The sequence below is a fragment of the Camelus dromedarius genome, chromosome 17 (genome assembly GCF_036321535.1).
Source record: "Camelus dromedarius isolate mCamDro1 chromosome 17, mCamDro1.pat, whole genome shotgun sequence".
Classification (NCBI taxonomy): domain Eukaryota; kingdom Metazoa; phylum Chordata; class Mammalia; order Artiodactyla; family Camelidae; genus Camelus; species Camelus dromedarius.
In genome coordinates this window covers 23,648,139-23,663,313 of record NC_087452.1, presented here as the reverse complement: position 1 = coordinate 23,663,313, position 15,175 = coordinate 23,648,139, and the positions used below count along the sequence as shown (strand labels likewise).

The following is a 15,175-nucleotide window of genomic DNA, read 5'->3' as shown; positions in this document are numbered from 1 at the left end:
AGGAACAGTCTAGGTTCTGACAAGGCCTGCAAGACCCAACATCAACTGACCCTCCACCACCTCCACACTCCCCTCTTACAGCTCTCTCTCATGTGCATGTGCATGCACCCAATTCACAGTGGCCATGCTGGTCTCTTGCAGTTCCTTGAACCCTTCAGATACATCCTCACCTCAGGACCTTTGCACTTGCTATTTCCTGTGGCTAGAACTCTTCCTCCAGATATCTGCACGATTCACTCCCTCACCTCCGTCCTGTCTCTGCTCGAACGTCCCATGCTCGTTTGGGCCTTCCCCGACCTCTGCCTCTCCTTCCTCATCTCTCCTCTCTTGCATCATTCCTCTCCATAGCTCTTATCACCTCTAACAAATTCTATAATTTACTTTGTAAAGCCAGGGAGTTTTTGGTCTCTTTTGTTCACTGCTGCATCCCTGGTACCGAGAACAGTGCATGGCATAGGGCAGGTGCTCAGTGAACATCTGCTGGATGAATGAATGACCTACAGACTCATCTTTCCCACAGGCAGTTCTCAAGGTTAAAGTTTAGAGAAAAGTAGGCGGAGGCCTCTTTGGGGGCCCAAGCCAGAGCTACACTGTGTCTGTCCACATCGTCCAAAAGCCTGTGTTTTGGAGTTACTTGGACTCTCGGTCCATAAACAAAGCCTCATCTCTTCATCAGGTTCCTCATCGTTCCTCCTCGCCCGATTACCAGTTTCAGATGAGAGGAGAGTAAGTGGAGTGATGAGCATGCTTAAATTTCCATTCCAACAAGGCCCAGTCACTAACCATTTATGCTGGAGAAAATTTCTGGTGACGTTAAGACTTCCCCATTGTGCTGAGAGCATTCATCTGGCTGCCCATTCTACAAGAGTGGGGGAGTGTTGGCAGTTTGGCACTTAGAATTGCCAGGGATCCTAGAACAATAAATAGCTGCTTCTTTATATGAAGGGTCTAGAGGGAGAGCATTTTTAATAAAAGGTTTTTGGTGGTTATGATTATGAAGGAATATTTTGGTTCATCGCTTACGGAGAGTTTATAAATGTGTGATTTGGGTAGGATGAGGTGCAGTGAACAAGTCGGGAAAACCTGATGAGACAAATGGATGGTGTCATAAGGAGGACAATTCTGCAGGGAGGGGGAGGAAGAAGAGCTTTGAGGGATCCTCTCAGCCCTGAAAACTGGGCACGAAGGAGCTGAAAGGAAGAGTGGGGTCAGGAGACTTTCTGAAGTCCAGTCTCATGGTAATGTTTGGGATAAACTATTTTGATACTGCAGGTGAATTCCGGGCGAGACATCACTGGACGTGTCCTCTTCCTTGCCTGTCCCCAGCCTCCCCTCCACCAGGGCCACTGTCAGAAAGTCAGTTCATGGGATTGCCTAAGGAAGTAGAGAGGTTGAGATGGAAAGATGCTAAGAAGTTTTCAGATTTTTCGTTAATCCTCCCAGCAGCCCTACAAAGTAAGCACTATTATTCCCACTTTATAAATGAGAATACTGAGTCACAGAGAAGGCGATGGTTAGCCCATGAACACAAAGTGGGGCTGGAGGTGTCAGAGCTGGGTTCCTAACCCCAGCTGTCTGACTCCATAGCTGGTGACTGGAACCACGAGCCAGACTGCTCCGGAGCCTGGCGAGCACGCCCCACACCCAGGATCAGCTCTCTGCGGATTCGTCATTAGCAAGAGAGGGGAGAGTACCGTGGGGTGAGTGGGGCAAAGAGAAACATGTAAAGCAGCAGAAGCTGTGACAGTGACACCAGCGGAGGGCCACGAGGAGCTTTTTCAGTGAGCATGGGAGACCCAGGACACAACAATGAGAGTGAGGAGAGAGCAGAGCAACCAGCAGGGAACCAAGGAAGGAGAAGGCAACGTGAACATCAACACGAGCTCCAAGGCAGCGGTCCTGGGCAAGGTGGCAATTCCTGGGGACGGAATCTGCAAAATGCAATGTGTGACAGTGCCTGGCTCTCCATGGAATGCCCCGCAGGGAATGACCTGCCAAGATCAAGAGGACATGTCTGGCAATGGATGGAGTGGACCAGGCAAGGAACGCTGGCCAGCTCCCAGGCCAGGGGTTGCCGTTCCAACAACACACACGGACATGGTCTATTTATGCTGGCAAAGTTGTCGAAGATCTAATTTAGTCGTTTAAATTGTGCCAGTGCATTATTCTGAATGAATATCGTCTTATGTGAAGACTTGGTTACTTAATCTAATAGGAATCGAGAGGATTGCCACATCCTCTCTGAACTGTACCCAGGGAAAGGTAAAATGAGACATTTTCATCTTTAGATGAAAAGGAGGAGCCTGAATGGAAAACTTACTTATTTATCAATTCTCCAAATCAATCTTTCAAGACCCTTAAATAGGTAGAGCGGATTTGGAGCAAATGTTTTTGTCTGAGTGACTGCTGGATCCTAGGCTGGCACAAAGGCAAAGACATCCATGGGGAAGGCTATCTGCCCCGTAAACATCTCCCCCAGTTGGTTCCACTGACAAGCAGGATACAGCCCAGAGGGAGAGGGGGACAGATGGACTCAGTTCTGCTCCATGTGCCCCCTCACCTTTCAGGGAGCAGCTGGGGGAGACTCCTCAACTCTCTGAAGACACTGGCTAAACTGTGCATCACCTCCATCTCCAGCTGGCAAACTCTGCTGTATGTAGGACTCCCCTAGAGCGCCTATTTAAATAGGATTTTGCCTTCCTCCTCTTGGTTCTTGGTTAGGTTTGGGGTCCAGGAACTACTATTTTTAACAAGCACTCTTTAAGAAATTCTGGGTTAGACTTCTCTCATGACAATTGGGAGTATTTAAATCTCCGTTTTCAATCAAACGCTGCTTTGAAAATAACTAGGACTTGGCACATGGAGAGGCAGAGAAGAAGCTGCTTATTATTCTCCAGAACATAATCAATTTACTTTCCATTTACATCCTTGGTAAAGGAATTTATAAAATTATATCCCAGGGGATCAATGTGAAAAAAAAAAAAAGAAGAGAAGCTTTTATAAAATACATGTGCAGTGACTCCTTTTCCATGTAGACAGAAAAAACTTTCTCCCCGCTCCCGTCCTCCCTCTGCGATAAGAGAATTCTGCTTTTATATGATAAAGTAACAACTCTGGCTTTGCTCTAGCTGTACACGTAGCTACGTTTTCCTGCAAGTACCAAAGGGTCAGACAGGTGAGACCTCAAGTCCCAGCTCTTTTTCTTCCTGTACAAAATGAGATGACAATCCTGGTTCTTACCTACTTGGTGGGATTGTGGTACCACCTAAATGCAATCACCCAGAGGCAAGGAATAGTGAACGGGACTAAAAAGAAGTTAGTGGCATAAGATGGTATTTTTTCCCTTCTCATATTGGCCCTTGAGTCTCCCACTTTAAAATATGGGTCTTAAGAAAGAGGGTCTTTATTTCCCTGATGGGAACTCAGTGGTTTGAGAAGAATGCAAACCATCATAGAGCAATATGAAGGCGGATTCATTAACGCAGGAACCACAGCCTTTCCGTGAGCTGCTGCAGGAAGCTGTTTCATTCATTATGAGAGATTTCACTTAAGTCTTCTGTGGTCAGCGCTGTACCACGCTCTGGCAAGATGCTAATTACCTACGGAAGTCCGAGGCTGGGGGTAGGGTGGGGTGGCTGGCCCAAGACTGCTGGGTTGGGATTCTGAATCTCACGGAGATGCTAAATGCTAGTTCTTCCAAGCGGGCTGGGCCAAAGGGCTTCCTCGCCACACCTTGCCAGGTTAACACCCCATCTTCTCTCAAACTCTGTTTTTCTTCTCTGTGTATTTTGTTGCATGTGGAAGAGCAGTATGGGAGTAGAAAAAAAGGTTTTGGGCCAAATAATGCAGTATGGTTGGAAATGCTTCCCTTGTGCAGATTTGGCATAAAAATAAACTTCTCTGGGAGAGGGCTGTTGGTGCCTGTTGCTCATTAATATGCTGAAATGATTTCGCACCCCCCCCCCCCATTTTGAAGGTTCCTTGAAGCGGATTTCTATTCATTTTTTTCTGGGAAAAGAAAAAAAAATGGGTGTGGAGGGGGGAGAGGTGTGAGGGGACAGGATATAGAACTTCTGCAATGTAGAACTTATGAGAAATACTACCATTTGCGTGGTTCTCTTAGTTACATAAGGCGGAGGAGCTTGGATGTCAACGCTGTGGATTAGTGTCTTTTTAGGAAATAAAAAACATTTCGGGAGGACTTTCTTTTCAAGTGCCATCAGCTCGCTTCAGATTGTCGTTAGCAAACGTGGATGGACAGGGCAGTCTTGCTTGGACATGGAGACACCAACACCTGCCAGGCTCACACATCACTGGTGAACAATAACACATACCAAGACACACACACACACACACACACACACACACACACACACACACACACACAGTCCTTGGTGTACATACAGGACTTCTTATTCAGAAATTTCTTTTTAACATTCAAGGGTGGAGGACATATTTGATGCAGGCACAGTTATGTAGAAGAAAAATGTATCATGTTTTCCTTTTGGTTTTACGAGGTTTTACTCCCTCGAGGGAAAACGACGCCCTTGATTGAAGTGGCATTTACGCAACAAGGATGGAGTAAATCTTACGATTCTGTAAGGTCGGGGGGCTGTGGCTGTCACGGGCAGCTGTGTAACCCCAGAAACTTGACTTAGGGTTCAGCATGGAGGAATTGCCCACAAACACCAGCTGACTGTTCACCTGGGAAGGGGTGGGGTTTTGCGGGCTCATGGCTGAGCAGGTGAGCAGGTACCTGGCTGGGGGTCGGTGTAGTCCACAGTGTAGCCGTCCAGTTGGAGGAGTTCCTGAGGTTCGGCTTTTTTCTCCCGGTAACTGCACATGGCAAACGTGTACTGACTCACCTGAAAAGGAAAAGCGCAGGTTGTGAGACTGGTTCCCTGGATCTCATCTTCCTTGGGGGAAAAACAAAACCCAAACCCCTCCCCGTTCAAGCCTGTCCTTTCCCCTGAGGCCCTGCACGCAGGAGCCGGGTTCAGATGGAGTTTCTCCACCTCTTGGCTGTGTGACTTGGAGCAAGTTAGGGAGTGTCTCTGATCCTGTTGCTTCATCAGTAGATGGGATATAATCTGAGACCCCATCTTCTCACTGGCTTATGGCGAGGTGCGAATGAGTCCGCGTGTGGAGTGCACTTAGAATCTTCCAGGTGCTTGGAAAAAAAACTTAGCTATTACCATGACTGCTGCTGTTTTAAGTGGGTTAAGCTGCACAAAATTGCCATTTGTGTAGGTCAAAACTGCTTCAAAAGCCGCAATTTTGTAGGTTGTACCTAATATCAGACTACGGCCCTGGCTGAGAGCTCTCAGATACAACACAAGCCTTTTGGTCAGAGGTTAAGACTTTTCTTTCTTTATGCCCCCCTCCTTTCTTTTACTATTTTACGTTTTGCAGGCCGGTTCTCAGCACCGAGCCGCACGTTCCGTCCCCGTTCCCCCCCCCCCCGGAAGGATGCTTTCGGTTGCTGTGAAAAGTCTTCCCTTCATCTCAGACAAGTGCCGGAGTGACACGCTGTCACAAGCAATGAGCGCTTGATCTCTAGGTGCCAGAATCGTAGAACCATCCTCAGCCCCCGACGGCGCGGCCCTCACGGCCCGCACGGGCATCCGCCCACGCCGGCGCCCGGCTCGGGCACCGCAGCTGCAGGCCGGCCTTCAGGACCCTGTCGCCCCGGTGCATCCAGACCCAGCGCGGCTACTCAGCATGTCTAACATGTGGCCTGTCTGCAAGGCGCCCGTGGGAGAACAAGCATCCTTCCGGCTTCCGGCTAAAAGCTCACGGGCATATTTACCATCCACGGATGTCAAATGTCTTGGCGAAAGAGTGCCACATCCCTCATCTCTCGGGTTCCCTTTATCCAAAGAGACATTTACGAAGTGAACTTTGATTCCTGCGGGGGACATTTTTTTTTAATCTCCTCCATGGGTGAGTTTTTTTTTTTTTTAATGGTAAGAAATTGGTGCGCTCAAACCCTGCCTACATCTCCCGCACAGTCCTCCGCGTGAAGGTCCCAGCAGGAGATAAAGGGAGTCCAGGGGAGAATGTGTTACTGGTTGGTTTATCTATTGCTGCCCTCTGTTGGTTCCTGATGAAAACTTTCTGCCCGACTTGGGTGTCTCATGCCCGTAGTTTGCAGGACCTGTTCCTCATCCTGAAAGGTCTTCATGGGGTTCACGGGAAACACAAAGCCAGATCACTAAGATTATCTTTATAAGTATTATTCCTACAAAATTATTATTTGTATTATTATTATTCTTTGTAATAAGCAGAATAACCAATACCATCTTCCTTTTAAAAGGAGGATTAAGAGTGCAAGCTTTGTGGGGGGTCATCACATAGGCTTGGGGCCCCATCGCAGCTCTCATAAGTGGTCACAGGTATAACTCAGAGTCCTCTTCTATATTCTCCCTGCGTCTTATTGTGGCTGGAGGATTAATCGGGCAGTGAAGGGCTTTGCACACTGTGCGTGACACTCACAACAGTATATGCCTTTATGCAAGCAATCGCCTTGCATTTGGCACTAACATTCTAATATAAAGTAGCTATTTGCCCATTAGATTATAAATCCTTGGAAGGCACGCCTAGGGGATCATATCCATCTTGGTTATATTCACCTTGCCATGAGCAAAGTCTGCCTTGTGGTGGGCATTCACTGATGGAGTCCGACTGGTTCTAGAAAGTTGGGTATGTGTAATCCAACATGAGGTTTTCTCCCTCCCAAATTTACACGTTACTTCAGCCTGTTACTGGTCCCAGGGACAAAGGAACCCTCCTGCCCCCGGCATGACAGGGAACACAGATATTGCTGGAACAGTTCTACAGTGACTTTTTTTTTTTTTTTTACCTCTCTGGCAACATGGAGAGGATACAGTCCGTTAATGTGATGATTAGCCAAGTGGAGAGTTGCAGACACTCACTTGAGATCAGGAAAATATCACAACAGAAGGGTGTTATCTCAAGATTCAGGCATTTACTGTTACTACATGCTTGGGGCTTATCTGATTTTTCCTTTTCTGTTTTAGGTCCTTGTTTCTTAGAACACTGTACGCTGCTGCCCTCTTCTGGTAATTTGGCTGAAGTTGTTTTGGACAAACTCTGGGCTCAAAGAAACTTGAATTGGTTTATTAGGACCAAACTTAATTAATTAATTAAATCTTTAGACTCATCTGTTTTTTGTTTGTTTTTCGTTTAATTGAAGTATAGTCGGTTTACAATGCTCTGTTACTTTCTGGTGCACGGCATAGTGATTTGGTTTATTGGGATCATTTTAATTTGAAATTCGGCAACTTTAGGAAATAAAAGGGGGAGAGAAGAAACGATTTAGTTTTGAATGTTTCTAATGATTGCAAATTTGGAGGAGCCTCAGATCTTCCAGAGCGCTTGAAGGGTGAGGGAACAGAAAGGGCTTGGGAGCTTGCTGAGACTTTTTTTTTAAAGCTTCCACGAGACATTAATCGGTGAAAGCTATTCCCAAGGAAATGCATGCTTCCCTGCCACAGGAGAATTCTGTTTAAATACTGAGATAGTGAAAGCTGTTGTCATAATGGCACGGTAGAGCCTGGAATACATGTTAGACGTTAAGAGGGTCAGCCAGCCTTGCCAGAGAGGCTGGATTACACACCAGAAAACAGATCAAGTGATCTCAGTGACCAGGAGACACCTGAAAATGCACTTCGGAGCTTAAAGAACTACACTTTTTACATCTTTGGAATTTTCAGCTGGTAGGCACTTTCTCATGTGAGAAGGGCTGATGGGACTTCTAAGGGTACAAACCTTTTTATTTTCTGGGTGGCTGGACCTCAGATACACAGGGAACCATTTAGCTCATTTCCAACCACTTTCTGAATGAAGAAAAGGTTTGAAATAATGTTTCATAAAGTGTGGGCTGAGGCCATCTTCATTAGAGTGAGTGAGTGTGTGTGTGTGTGTGTGTGTGTGTGTGTGTGTGTGTATGTGTAAGGGGGGTAGGTTATAGAAATGCCACTAAATCAAACCAATTGAATCACAATCTCAGGTCAAGGTGGGCTTCAGGAATCTATACTGTTCATAGTTGTCTCAGATATTTCCTAATGCATATTAAAGTCTGAGTACCACTATTTTAACATATAGGAACTGTCTGGCAACTTCAGGGTTGCCCTGTGTCTCAATTATATTTAGCAACTAGAGTCTAGTGGGAGGCAGACATTAATCACGTTATCTCAGAAATGTGTAACCTTAATGGTGGTAAGTATGCCAAAGAGAGATAAATGGTACTGTGAGAGCTTGGGGATTTGGTCCAGTTCGGTGGTCAGGGAAGGTTTTTTTGAGGAAGCATTGACTGAACCAAGACTTGAGGTTAGAGAAAAATTTTATGAGGTGAAGCACACAATTCCCGGGGACTAAGGACCATTTTTAATGTGATGTGGTAGTGAAGGAAGGATCGCCGAGTCTAAATCCCAGACTCCTGGTTAACACGGACATGAAGGCAGAGCAAAGAGAGAACAGGTTTTGTAGCTATCAAGACCGAGATTTTGATTCTCAGATGATTTTCTAGCTGTGTGACCCGGGGCAGTTCAGTTAACGGCGCTGGGAATCCGTTTTATTATCTTAAAATGGAGATGATGGTAACATCTGTAGGACATATTTTATGTTTGTATGCAGAGCATTCATTTGCCTCTGATGATAACTGAAGTCTGATTTTCCCACTGCCAGCCAGTATGGTGTATGCCAATAAGGCTAACCGTGCCTCCAGCTGGAGGCAGGATGGGTGGAACGTGTGGTCCAGGCCTGGCCAATCAGCATCGTATCTCCTTAGCTGCAGTGATTGGTGCAGGGACGGGCACGTGACCACATCAGGCCAATGAAAACTCAATCGGGGCTTCTGCTAAAACTGGTGGGAATAAAAAGCTGCCTTTCCTCTGGAGCTGCTAACCTGTTTTCAGCCCTGACCTTTCAGAGCCCACTGCATGGAGAGCGCTTGCTTGAAGGTGAAGCCAGCTTTGAGGAAAGCATAGTCAAGAGATAATATAGATAGAACAACCAAGTTTTAATGACTTTGTTTAAACTCTGGACCTGGTCATGCTAGAAAACTCTCCAGTGGATTACTAATTTAATTAACTAACCAATATAATGCTTCCTCTTCTAAAACTTAAGCTACTTTGGGTTGATGGTTGTCATTTATAAACAGAATATAAATATAAATGCCCTTTAGGGCAGTTGTGAAGTTGGACAGAGAGAAGGAACATTCCTTCAGAGTTACGAATCATTCACTGACTTCAGTGTCTTACAGTTCACTTTCACAGTTAGCTTATTTTAATATTGTTGTCTAGGTGACAACGGCTGTGTTATGAAGTATTTTACATTATTAGACAATATCTTATCTCATTCAGATTTAGATTTCTTTGAAAGCTGAAACAGTCAGAACTTGGGCGCATTGTATTACCTGGAGGGATTCAGAAAGAGGATATGGATTTAGGGACCACGCTGGTTCTGACTGATGCAGAAGCACATTGTGAATGCATACATCTCCTTAAGCACAGTCTCAACGGAGTGCTTGGACTCATGGAAGACATCTGGAATTACAAGACCTGGGTTGGGTTTCACATTGGCTGCCTATGAGCCATCGACCTTGGGCAAGTCATTTAACCAGCCTCAGCCTCACAGTTTCCTCCAGTGTGAATGGGGATAAGACTTGCCCTCGTGACAGTACAGAAAGGCTGTGAGGACCAGTTTGCAAACTCTGAGAGGCCAGATAAATACAAGCAGTTATGAGCATCACTGGAGGAACCACAGAACACTGTGGCTCATTTGTATGATGCTAAGAGGGGGAAAAATATCTCAGAAGGTACTTTGGCTGAAGACCAGTTAAAAACTGATTTTAATGAGAAGTCTTTGGGGTGTAGAAGAAAAACATTTTAAAATTAAAAAGATGATAGAGGTGAGGCTTTCTAACCTGGTCTGGATGAGTTGGCCATTTCCACTCCACCCCGTACACATCCAAGGTGGGGGGCTCGTGGTGGAGCTCCGTGGAACTGTCACCTTCATCATTAGCACTTGCTTGGTCGCAGTTCCTAACAATGGTAATCAACAAGCTTGGTCCTTACTGTGGCCCCTGGGGTTTGGAATGAGTTTGCTCATCCCTGTCTGGACTCAGGGTGCTGGGGACCCATTCCCCCTTACTCCCTGTGTCTGCAGCCATGTTCACAGGGCATATATTGGAATTTCAAGGAACACAGCTAAGAGGCTTTGTCATGTCATTTGCACATAACCATCTGTTTAGCTCCTCTGATGCTCAGTACCTTGGAGAACATAAACTCTGAGAGCATGTGGTCTAGAGGGAATGGAAGTCTTCTGTTTAAAAGGGACAATGACCTCTGGGGCAGTGTTTCTCCAAAGGTGGTCTCTGGGCCACCTGCTTCACTATCTCCTGGGCTGCTTGTTCAACATCCTGAATCCTGAGCTCCACCTCAGAATCTTCTCTGCACCAGAAGCTTCGGAATGGTCCTTGGGATCTGCATTTTAAACAACACCTCAGTGCAGGCGGTCCAGACCCATACTTGGAGGGCACCGGGTAGGGACACTGCAGTCTTTGACACAGAAACACCTGCAACTGCTTTATTCCCTTCAGAGCCGGCGGGGCAGGCTCCAGCCACGTCCATTAGAATTTTAGCTTCCATCCTCCAATGTGGGAATTGCTGCTTTGGCTTAACGCCCCCTAAGGGTGGCCTTTGTCTCTGGTTCGTAGGAAGCCCATTTACAATCTATCCGTGGATCCCCAAGGGAGTAGCTCTAAAAGGAAATCTCACTAAGAGAGAATGTAACAGTTCTGCGTTACAGACAAAAATGTAGATTCCGTGTGTGTGTGTGTATGTGTGTGTGTGTGTGTATGTGTGTGTGTGTGTGTGTGTATGTGTGAGAGAGAGAGAGAGAGAGAGATAGACAGACAGACAGACAGACAGACAGGCAGGCAGGCAGATAGGGGTGGCAAAAAAGAGATGACTTTTGAGGAGAATAATGTAGGATGTGTTCTATCTTTAGGCTTTCCAAACAATTTTCCTTATATTAAATCTAACGGAATTCATAATTGTGTTGGAAATTATGTGTTGCCAGCTCTCTCTAAAAAAAAAAACTCTCCATGAGACCTAACGTCTGAATGAAAGGAACAATGAGTAAGTCACTTGGGTGGCCGTGCTTTCTGGGTGGTGGTTGCACACCGACTTCCACGCAGATCCCGCTGGGGCTGCAGGGAGACGGGGTGGGGGGGCAGGCTGGGGGGCAATGTGCCTCCTTCCCCAGCATCCTCACCTTTTCCCCACATTTGACCAGACTGGTCCTCCTGATTTTACTTCTGCATTTTCATTTTCAGTGGAAGGGTGTGGCGGCTAAAAAGAAACTGAAAATCCTTTGTATGGACGACTGCATTCAACACTGCAGGCAGGGGCTGGGCGCCAACTGTCCCTGCTTGGACGGCCACCTTTCTCTTCAGGCAACTTGGGACAGTTTTTTGCTTCTTCTGAATTGGGCCGGGACTCGGGGGCCGTGACCTTTTCTCCTGCAACTCTGTTGGCCTTGGGGTTGTTCCGGAGGGGGTAAGTTTTTTCCTTTATCATTCTGATAAAGCGCCTGGAAATGGGATCACTGGGGACAGTGGAGATGAAAGAATGTGTAGAATCCAGAAATAACGCGGTATTTTCTAGGCAGGCCGCCAAAATTGCTTTTAGACGTTGTTGTGGTGAACAGGACAAAAGGCAACAGAAGACCTGAGTTCTCATTCTGGCTCCTCTGTCACCTTTGTGATGGTGGCACTGTCCTATTCCCTCTGTAGGCCACAGAAGTTGTTCAGGGTGGAAATGGATTTGGGTTGAAACAGAAGGTTTAATTTGGTGGGGGGGAGGCGGTGGTCTATGTACCCAGTGCATCTCAACAGCACATTAAAATTAATGAGAGTCACATGTATATGAAACAGCTCATGAAACCCTTGTATGGAAGGTGCTGAGCTTCAGACGGGCTTTGTACGCCCTTTTATGATTTTCAGAAGTGAGTACAAGCGTGCTTTGTAGCAACAGAGTGGTTCTTCTCCTGGTAGACGGTGGAAGCCCTAACACGTCTGTGTTCCAGGCACACTGCCTAAAACAATCACTCTCTTCTTTTTGGTTCAGTACATATCACATAGACCTGGCTTCGCTAATATTTTCAGCACAATTCCTCTTTTTTTTTTTTTCCCCTGAAGAGTTTTTTTCCTCCCCTAGAATCTCCCCCAAAGTAAGAGGTCAGCTCCATCCCCCTGAGTCCTTTGTCATGTCAAACATACTCAGAGAAAAGTCTTGGTCTCCTGGCTCCCTGAGTCGGGGGAGAAGTTCCATATCATAAGACAAGGCCACTTGTCCCCCTTCCTCTGGGAAGGTGCCACCAGCCACTCTCCGGGCCATAGATTTTTTTTCCTCTCTCAGAACCACTGGAAGCAATGCCTGAGCTCTTCCTCTCTCTCTTCCTTTTCCTTCTTTCTTCCACCAAACATTTCCCGAATGCCCATGTCAGACACCCAGCTGGAGGATGCGCACGCGTGTGGTGGGGGAATGAGGGATGCAACGGGCCCTGAAACAGCACATCGTCTATCGAGGGAGGCCAGGCAGACCCACAGGGGATTTTGAGACAGGCTGCAGTGCCAGGTGAGCAGCATGGAAAGGGGAGAACCACGCGTAATCTAGCACTGCCTCTTTGGATGTATCCCATCTCTCCATCTAAATGCTCTCTCTAGAGGGGATACCAGCTGTTTCTGCCTGCCCAGCATCCATTTCTTTTCCTGGTAATGGCATCCTGATTTTGTACTGGACGCAGCTCAGTGGCACCGTGAATCAAAGTGCCTGGCCCCGTCCTGTGAAAAGTTGGGTGTGTGACACAAGCTGGACCAATCTAATTCCCTCTCAGATCTGGCCCTAGAGATGCACAGAGAGAAAATAGAGAGAAATCTAGAGAGTCCTCTCCATTCTGGGTAGAGAGAAATTTAGAGATTGCATGGGTATCCAATATATAAAAATTCACTGAGTTACACGCTGGAGCTTTGTGCACATAATATAAGTCACACCAATTAAAAACATTAATTAATTCAATCGAACCTTTAAAAATGGTGGCTCTTAAGAACGATATTAGAGTTGAAAAGTTACCTGCACCAGTACAAAAAATCTCTTCTTCCATCTCTTCCAGACATTCTTACCGATGGCCCATAAATACCTAAAGAAAAGAAAAAAGAGGTACATTAATGCCGGAGCGCGTGCACGGTGTAATTCACTTTACCATGGAGCTGGGTGCTTGTATAAAGGAAATACACACAGCTCAGGAACAGAAAGCAGATGCAAGACTGTGTGGCTGAGGATAAGTGACAGCCAGCAGGGTGTACCTCCACTTAGAGGAATTGTGATCCATCATCAGACTTGACTCAGAGTCCTTGACTGATTCTGGAAAGCACTTTGGAAAATGTTACACTGCACCTTAATTGGCCTATGTGCTAAAAGTGTTTTAGGTAGGGGAACTCCTGAAAGCTGTCGCACAAGAGAGAGAGAGAAAAAAAAAAAAAGAGTGCTAAATCTCACAACTCCAACTCTTTCACGTCTCGTCAAGTCTCATTCGGGAAAACCTTCCCTCGTTTACTTCTGCTGTAATTCTGGCAAATGCAGGTGTATTACAGAAGAGGTTTCAAGTAGACACAGGAAGTCCTCCCTACACCCTTCCCCGTCCCCAAATGCTCTTCTGTGGATGGGAAGGAATCTTTATAGAGAATTTTTTTTTTTTTTTAAAAAGGAAGGGTTAAGAACTACAGAGGCACACCTCAAAGCTGGCTGGAGACTTTATGATCAGTGTTACTAATTCATTTGTGAATTATCCCACTGGCCTTACAGACTGTTACGTGTTGAACCGGCAGTGATTGAGGAAGTGAGGCGGGTGGTTCTCAGGCTCCACTGGACCAAGTGAGGAGAGATCTGGTCAAACTCAAATCCATTCAAATCCTCGAGTTCTCAAACTGGCTTTACCTGCTATCAAATACCAACTGGACAACTTCCAAATCCCTACTTCACCTGGAGTCAGACAGAATTTCCACTTTGGAACATAATGAAGTATGCACCTAGTTAAATGTCAACTGTTTCACAAATTGCAGAGGCTTGTAGGAGTGGCCGGTGGTCAGAGTGCTCAGACCTTGGAACCAGAAACCCAAGTCACCTGGGTCCTTCTGCTTCCTCGTGCTTATTCCTCAGCCGCCAAGTGCAGGTGATTTTTTTTTTTTTTTACCTCCTGCAGAGTTTCTCACTCTGCTCCATCTTTCTACCTCACATCTCCACTTCTTCAGTCCCAGCCCACATTTTACCGCCAGGGACAACTATAGACGGACTTCTAAATGGGTCTCAGGGACAGCAGAATGATTTTCATCCTCCTCCTGGCTGTGAGATGGACCCTACCATCTGCAAATTCTAGCATGCTTTCCCCTGATGAAACCCCTTCAGTGGGTCCCCCTGTCGACATGAAGGGAGCCCCCAAGGTTGGCCATTTACCCTGCACTTTCATTACTTAACCCAAATCTGTCCACCTATCCTATGATTTACTGGACATTTTTCTTTGAATTAATGTAACACAGATAAATGTATTTTGAAAGGAAACTTTATAGTAATTCAGTTTCTGCACCTGATAGCATCTTAATTCCTGACCACACCATGAAGGTTCATATTCCCATAGCTTTATACATGTTATGCTGTCTAGAATGCCTTCTCCCTACTCCTTATGTGAGAATTCACATTCTTCCTTAAGTGTAAACCCTGGACCATCACAGTTGGTAATGAGGCAGAATTCTTTTTTCTGTTCTTTTTTGCCAGAAATTTTTCATGAGATTTTTTTCCAAAAAAAAGCAGCCACAATAAGACCAAAATCGTTATTCCTACTAGGATGCTTTCCTCCCTTCCTTGGGAAATGAAAGAGATTAAGGAGAGTGCTAATATTCCAGACGCCCCAGGCTTCCTTCTTGCATCAGCTCAGCAGGAAGTAGGGTGGACTGAGGAAAGGTGTGAAGTATGGATGAAAGCAAATGACATCCATGAGGGAAACCACACCATCGTCAGCTCTTCCGTGGCTGCGGCGCCTATCATGTATCAGATCTGATTCTAAATGCTTTACATTTATCAACTTATTGAAC

The 15,175-nt window shown here is 46.1% G+C and overlaps 1 protein-coding gene across 8 annotated transcripts in view; it reads right to left on the bottom strand.

Moving 5' to 3' along the window:
* CADPS (calcium dependent secretion activator) overlaps nt 1-15,175 on the bottom strand; it is a 418,935-nt gene that overhangs the window by 153,567 nt on the left and 250,193 nt on the right. For all 8 annotated transcript variants that reach the window (XM_064496352.1, XM_064496353.1, XM_064496354.1 and 5 more), the window contains exons 10-11: nt 13,161-13,227; nt 4,757-4,865 (exon numbers count right to left, since the gene is read on the bottom strand). In XM_064496352.1, coding sequence (XP_064352422.1) covers nt 4,757-4,865; nt 13,161-13,227 — 176 coding nt within the window. The remainder of the gene's footprint in view (nt 1-4,756; nt 4,866-13,160; nt 13,228-15,175) is intronic.